The 7,843-nt window shown below is 40.2% G+C and overlaps 1 protein-coding gene across 2 annotated transcripts; it reads right to left on the minus strand.

The window, feature by feature from the left end:
• Positions 1–2,040: 2,040 nt before the first annotated feature.
• LOC145474310 (uncharacterized) lies at positions 2,041–7,484 on the minus strand. Of its 2 annotated transcripts, XR_014045337.1 has the most exons (4): positions 4,938–7,484; positions 4,305–4,370; positions 2,853–3,966; positions 2,041–2,514 (listed from the first exon to the last, which is right to left on the minus strand). XR_014045337.1 is itself a non-coding variant. In XM_081455128.1 (3 exons), exons 1-3 carry the CDS (start codon positions 5,055–5,057, stop codon positions 3,832–3,834), a joined length of 321 nt encoding a protein of 106 aa, XP_081311254.1. In that variant the 5' UTR covers positions 5,058–7,484; the 3' UTR covers positions 2,041–3,831. The 2 variants fall into 2 exon arrangements, 1 of the variants encoding a protein (XP_081311254.1); XM_081455128.1 differs by having other exon boundaries at positions 2,041–3,966.
• Positions 7,485–7,843: the final 359 nt, after the last annotated feature.

The raw sequence follows: 7,843 nt of genomic DNA on the forward strand, positions 1-7,843 counted from the left end.
GCGCTTTGTACTTAGCTGCCTTTCATTTTGCATGCGCGATTCGTGATAAGCTTGGAGAATGTTCACGTCTCGTTTAGATATAAGTGAAATTACCCTAAAATTAGCTAACTGAGGCCTTGCTCTTTTAACATTGTCCTGAATGTCCCCAGAGCAGTGGACAAGAGTCAATCCTAAGCTTCGCATGCGGGATTTAATCGTTTTTCTTGGAACGCCAGTAAACATTTTGTCGCATACTTCGATGAAAGCGTGATATGTCCGTCCTTGGTCATCAGAAACTGGGAAAAGGGAGTCGTTATATTCTTCATCACCACCAGTAAGAGAGGAACTTTTGTCTATCTAATAATAACCAAGAAAACAAATTAACAATAGCACTTTACAGTAAGAGTTGTTCTAATGCTTAGGCTCAAGAGTAAAGAACATCCTATTTCTCTTCACATCACCTTGTCAAGCAGGTGAAAAATAATCTACAACTAGTAACACGGATGTAGACAGATTTATATATTGAACACTGGTGCACGAATGTGTACCAGGGTTATCATTTTAGAACAAATTATTTCAGTGATCCCTGTCTCTTGCACGAGAGGTTCTTTAGGAGTATGTCAAGCCCATTCAGTCAACAAGCTCAGTTTTAAGCTAAGTTTTCCAGATTTTCTGTCTGATGGCAACCGGATCAAAGTGGTCGCTTAGTAAAATGTACCCACATTCTTTACAAAGGAACATTTGAAGTACTATTTTCCATGGTTCTTGGCGTTTAGCAAATGGTGCCTTTAAATTCTATTGCTAAGAATAGAAAGCGCTTCGTCTCCGGAGATCGTCGTATCTCAAGTAGCAGCTCCCAGCTTTTACAACTCTTGTGACGAGAGATGAAATTGACACAGACTTTGATAGCCATTACCGAAGCCTTAATCAGACCCACTAGCGAAAGCTTAGCTCAATCCTTTTCCTTTCGACGTCGTCTTATTTCGAAACAGTGTAAGCGCACAACTCACCGAATCTTCCAGTACTGGGTTTGATGTCCAGCTTGAGTTTTGTAGCTCTTCGCGTCTAATCCGCACTTCACTCTGAAAGAAAAACATATAATCAAAAACTATATCTCATCATTCATCACCAAAACCAGAATTCTCCGACACTAGTGAAAATACTTCACTCAATCATTTCTCCGCCAAAGTTTCAAAAACTAATAACCTAATAAATAGCGCAATTTCTACGTGCAAGACCTCACACTTGGCTTCTATGTTTTCCGAAAATGATCAACCGCAATTGATTTCTGGGCTCAGTAAAGTTAATGTCCTTACTCCATGTAATCAGTGATGTACCCATTTTTCTACCAAACGCAAATTCAAAATCTGAAATGGACTGTTTTAAACGAGAATCAAGCAGTGGTTCTCACTCAACTCACCGGATCTCCAAGCTCCGTTCTCGTTGAACTACTGGAGGTTTGTTTTCGTCCGATGCCCGCTTTTCTCTGAAGAACAAAAGAAAAGAAATGATTAATGTTAAAGGATGTGAATTAGGCGCTACTACGCACCTTGCAAATCTGTTCTTTCTCGTTATTGATCTTTTCTTTCAGAAAATTCTCTTTCAATCTTATTTTATTGACTGTGATGATTTCGGTTTCCTAGGTTGACGAAAAAATCTCCCTCAGTGACTTCTTTTGGAACAAATGATGCAATAATCACACAGGAAGTAATTAACTTTCAATTAGTAACTGGAGCCGCCAAGTACTAATCGACTTACACCTTGAACGTTCAAGCATTTAAGTGCTCAAACGTTCAAACGCCTAAGCATTTCGATGGACTGACTGAAAAGAGATTTGCCTCTATTTTCCGAAAAGGATTTACTGCAACTGATTCCTCGGCTAAGTAAAGTTAACGGCCGAGCTCCCTCTTATCAGCGATGCTCGCATTTTTCTGCTCAACGGAATTTGAAATCCGACATTTTTGGGCTGTTTCAAATGAAAATAGGTGCACGAATGGGAACCAGGGTTACCATTTCACAGCAAATTATTTCAGTGATCCCTGTCTCTAGCACGAGAGGTTCTTTAGGAGCATGTCAAGCCCATTCAGTCAACAAGCTCAGTTTTAAGCTAAGTTTTCCAGATTTTCTGTCTGATGGCAACCGGACCAAAGTGCTCGCTCAGTAAAATGTTCCCACATTCCTTACAAAGGAACATTTGAAGTGCTATTTTCCATGGTTCTTGGCGTTTAGCAAATGGTGCCTTTAAATTCTATTGCTAAGAATAGAAAGCGCTTCGTCTCCGGAGATCGTCGTATCTTAAGTAGCAGCTCCCAGCTTTTACAACTCTTGTGACGAGAGATGAAATTGAAACAGACTTTGATAGCCATTACCGAAGCCTTAATCAGACCCACTAGCGAAAGCTTAGCTCAATCCTTTTCCTTTCGACGTCGTCTTATTTCGAAACAGTGTGAACACACAACTCACCGAATCTTCCAATACTGAGTTTGATGTCCAGCTTGAGTTTTGTAGCTCTTCGCGTCTAATCCGCACTTCACTCTGAAAGAAAAACATATAATCAAAAACTGTATCTCACCATTCATCACCAAAACCAGAATTCTCCGACACTAGTGAAAATACTTCACTCAATCATTTCTCCGCCAAAGTTTCAAAAACTAATAACCTAATAAACAGCGCAATTTCTATGTTCAAGACCTCACACTTGGCTTCTATGTTTCCCGAAAATGATCAACCGCAATTGATTTCTCGGCTCAGTTAAGTTAATATCCTTACTCCATGTAATCAGTGATGTACTCATTTTTCTACCAAACGCAAATTCAAAATCTGAAATGGACTGTTTTAAACGAGAATCAAGCAGTGGTTCTCACTCAACTCACCGGATCTCCAAGCTCCGTTCTCGTTGAACTACTGGAGGTTTGTTTTCGTCCGATGCCCGCTTTTCTCTGAAGAACAAAAGAAAAGAAATGATTAATGTTAAAGGATGTGAACAGGCGCTACTACGCACCTTGCAAATCTGTTCTTTCTCGTTATTGATCTTTTCTTTCAGAAAATTCTCTTTCAATCTTATTTTATTGACTGTGATGATTTCGGTTTCCTAGGTTGACGAAAAAATCTCCCTCAGTGACTTTTTTTGGAACAAATGATATAATAATCACACAGGAAGTAATTAACTTTCAATTAGTAACTGGAGCCGCCAAGTACTAGTCGACTTACACCTTGAACGTTCAAGCATTTAAGTGCTCAAACGTTCAAACGCCTAAGCATTTCGATGGACTGACTGAAAAGAGATTTGCCTCTATTTACCGAAAAGGATTTACTGAAACTGATTTCTTGGCTAAGTAAAGTTAACGGCCGAGCTCCCTCTTATCAGCGATGCTCGCATTTTTCTGCTCAACGGAATTTGAAATCCGACATTTTTGGGCTGTTTCAAATGAAAAAAGGTGCACGAATGTGAACCAGGGTTACCATTTCACAGCAAATTATTTCAGTGATCCCTGTTTCTTGCACGAGAGGTTCTTTAGGAGCATGTCAAGCCCATTCAGTCAACAAGCTCAGTTTTAAGCTAAGTTTTCCAGATTTTCTGTCTGATGGCAACCGGACCAAAGTGCTCGCTCAGTAAAATGTTCCCACATTCTTTACAAAGGAACATTTGAAGTACTATTTTCCATGGTTCTTGGCGTTTAGCAAATGGTGCCTTTAAATTCTATTGCTAAGAATAGAAAGCGCTTCGTCTCCGGAGATCGTCGTATCTTAAGTAGCAGCTCCCAGCTTTTACAACTCTTGTGACGAGAGATGAAATTGAAACAGACTTTGATAGCCATTACCGAAGCCTTAATCAGACCCACTAGCGAAAGCTTAGCTCAATCCTTTTCCTTTCGACGTCGTCTTATTTCGAAACAGTGTGAACACACAACTCACCGAATCTTCCAATACTGAGTTTGATGTCCAGCTTGAGTTTTGTAGCTCTTCGCGTCTAATCCGCACTTCACTCTGAAAGAAAAACATATAATCAAAAACTATATCTCACCATTCATCACCAAAACCAGAATTCTCCGACACTAGTGAAAATACTTCACTCAATCATTTCTCCGCCAAAGTTTCAAAAACTAATAACCTAATAAACAGTGCAATTTCTATGTTCAAGACCTCACACTTGGCTTCTATGTTTTCCGAAAATGATCAACCGCAATTGATTTCTCGGCTCAGTTAAGTTAATGTCCTTACTCCATGTAATCAGTGATGTACCCATTTTTCTACCAAACGCAAATTCAAAATCTGAAATGGACTGTTTTAAACGAGAATCAAGCAGTGGTTCTCACTCAACTCACCGGATCTCCAAGCTCCGTTCTCGTTGAACTACTGGAGGTTTGTTTTCGTCCGATGCCCGCTTTTCTCTGAAGAAAAAAGAAAAGAAGTGATTAATGTTAAAGGATGTGAATCACGCGCTATAAATACGCGCCTTGCAAATCTGTTCTTTCTTGTTATTGATCTTCTCTTTTAGAAAATCCTGTTTTAATCTTACTTTATTGACTGTGATGATTTCGGTTTCCTAGGTTCAAGAGAAAATCTCCCTCAGTGACTTGTTTTGGAATAAATGGTGCAATAATCACACAGGAAGTGATTAGCTTTTAATTAGTTACTGGAGCCGCCAATTACTAATCGACTTACATCTTGAACGTTTAAGCATCTAAGTTCAGTTTTAAGCTAAGTTTTCCAGATTTTCTGTCTGATGGCAACCGGACCAAAGTGGTCGCTTAGTAAAATGTACCCAAATTCCTTATAAAGGACCATTTGAAGTAATATTTTTCATGGTTGTTGGCGATTTACAAATTGTCCCTTTATATTCTGTTGCTAAGAATAGGAAGTGCTTAGTCTCCGGGGATTGCCATGCGTTAATGAATTTGATGGTAGCAGCTCCCAGCTTTTGTCGTCTTATTTCGTAACAATGTGGACACACTCACCGAATCTTCCAGTAACGGGTTGGACGTCCAGCTTGAGTTTCGTAACTCTTCGCGTCTAACCCGCACTTTGCTCTGAAAGAAAAAGAAATAATGAAAAAAATCATCATTCATGACATTCATCACCAAAACCAGAATTCTCTGACACTAGTGAAAATACGTCACTCAAATAATTCTTTGCCAATGTTTCAAAAAATAACAGCCTAATAAACAGTGAACTTTCTACGCTAAGACCTCACACTTGGCCTCCATGTTTTTGGAAAGTGATCTACCGTAATTGATTCCGCGGCGAAGCAAGAGTGCGCCCTGACTCCATTCAACAAATGTTTGCATTTTTCTGCCAAACGTAAATTAAAAATCTGACTTTCTTGAATATTTTCATGGAGAATCAAGCGGTGGTTTTCACTCAACTCACCGGACCTTCCAGCTCTGACGTCTCTGTACCACTACACGTAGGTTCTCGTCGGATCCGCGCTTTTTTCTGAGAAAAATAAATACAAATAAATAAATTATGCTGTGAATCACGGGCTTAAAGTGCAATTCTCACATTCTAGGGTATATCCCTCGCACAACACATTTCCACGTCAAACTGAACTGACACTTTGAACATTTGTTCTTTCTCTCGCTCAAATAAGATCGAAGACGAACTAGTCTCACTTAAAGCAATGTTGAAAGAAACCAAACTGCATAGATAGATAGCTTTTTAAATTTGACATTGACTTACCGCACCTTGACATTTCTCTTGTCTGCCAGAGCATCATGGTAACCAACCCCAATTGAACTAATGGCTGGCGTTTGGAACAAACCCTGTGCGTGTTTTAGACAAACATAAAAGAAGAAAGCATTAAGTCTCGTTTGATAGCAGCCAGATGTAAAAGATAAATGGTTTTCTATAATTATCAAGTACACTAAGAGGTCTTTAGAAATCTAAAGCGTTGCAATCTCATCGAAGAGACATGCATTGCAAAACTCTCTTACCGGAGGCGAATCGAGGCTCATTTCGTCAGAAGTGTCAGAATATTCCCTGGCTGTAGTCAATGGCTGCAATGAGATAAAGAAAACAGGCAATGTATATTAATGACATGTAGGACTTTCTCATTTTGAAGCTGGCAGGTTTGGTCGAACAATTAAACTACGGTAGCAAACCAAAACGGCCCTCAACGTCTCATCTGCCACACCCCTACCAGTCTGTTGTGGGTCGTTCAGTGACATTAAATGTTGCATAAATAGGCAGCGCCCAGTAGAAACTTCCTAGATCACCTTGATAGCCGTAAAATGCCCACGGGCAGCTTGCAAAATCAGCCGACGCCACATTCATGGTAAACAAACTTAAAAATGTGAAAATCCGGCCTATAAAATCGGTCAGTTATTTGAAACCACAAAGCGAGTACTCCGTTTTTCTTTCTTGTAGACTTCACTCATTGTTAAAAAAAAACAAATTTCAATGCTAATGACCGGCCTGATTAAGCGCTTAATCCATCGAGTGTTTCTCTGTTCAAAAAGCTCTCACCTGGAATACGTGGTCGCGCTCCCGCGACATAATTCCGGGATAAGACAGTGGCGAAAGACGACTCAGTAACAAACTAAGAGAAGCTGCATGATTCCTCTTTCTTTCTGAGTGCAAGCATAACGTAGCTTGCAGAAAAATGATGAAACATGAAACATGAAACATACTACATGCCGCACGACACTCTGTTGGCGCAACAGCTACTAAATGAGAATGCACTCTAAAACCGACTAAATAAGGGTGTTCGGTGTGATCGTAATTGACAGCTTCTAAGACGAAACGCCCACAAAAAGAACATCTGCTTTAAATAAATCGATCTTCAGAAGGGTAAACAACGTTGAAATCTCCTCCAAAGGAAATTACTAAAAGGTGGAACACCACATACACGACTTTCTCTGGTGGTTTGTTTCGTTAAAAAGTAATAAATAAAAACAGAGCAAGAAAGGCAAGCACTGAAGAGCCCTGCCAGTTAATCGTGCCAGTTAATTGCGCGATAACACCCACACAAGGTCGAATTCCGGGCGCCACTAACTAATCTTAAAAAAACATCTGTGTTGTAAATCTTCAAACATGCGCTGCGTAACTCTGTTGTTCTTTAAAAGACAGCAGAGATCCTATAGACAAACTTGACAGCTTCCAGATAGTCTGCTGGCAGCTGGTTTTCTCTCTTAGGGTCACTTAGACGAGCGCTTGGTCATCGCGGACGCAAAAAGGCAGTATGAAGGCGAGACGAGAAAACACCGTCTGCGGACTCTTTTTAACTTTTCAAACCCTCCGTCAGCCCAACAATGGAGTACCTGATTAGTCAATATGTGCCCTATGACAGATAGCTGACAGGAGGGAAAATAAAGCGTCATAAGTTTCGCGCGAAGCATAACAAAGAGTCTCGAGCGAGCATGCGATAGCGTATCATCCTGTTTGAGTTGACTAGCTTACACGACTCCAACAGTTCGTGACATTTGTACATTTGCCGTTGTCTTCGGTAACTCGACCTTTTTTGTCTCTTCACTCCTATTCATGAAGGGGACTTCATGTCGTATAAAGACCGTGCTATGGCAAAATTTTGAGAGGTCATAGGTCTGCTTGATTTCCGCTGTTATCTGCATGTCGAGTTTGCACCTCTATAATTGCCATGTGTTTATGCATTTTTGAGGCTCATTTCTATTGTAAGACATGTTTTTAAGTCTCCAAGTATTCGCTTTCGAAGGAAAAAATATGAGATTTACCGTGAAAATGTTGCTTACGTGCATTCTATATTGTGACGCTGGGCCCGGCTGTGATTAGAACTGTTTGCAAGTACAGTAGGTAGATTCTTACCACGGAAAATTTGTCCTCGTACGTTTTTCTTAGGAGACGCCGTAGCCTTACTTCAAGTAAGCTATACGTTCCTCTGGAGACATTC

Source organism: Orbicella franksi, unplaced genomic scaffold, assembly GCF_964199315.1.
Source record: "Orbicella franksi unplaced genomic scaffold, jaOrbFran1.1 SCAFFOLD_401, whole genome shotgun sequence".
Classification (NCBI taxonomy): domain Eukaryota; kingdom Metazoa; phylum Cnidaria; class Anthozoa; order Scleractinia; family Merulinidae; genus Orbicella; species Orbicella franksi.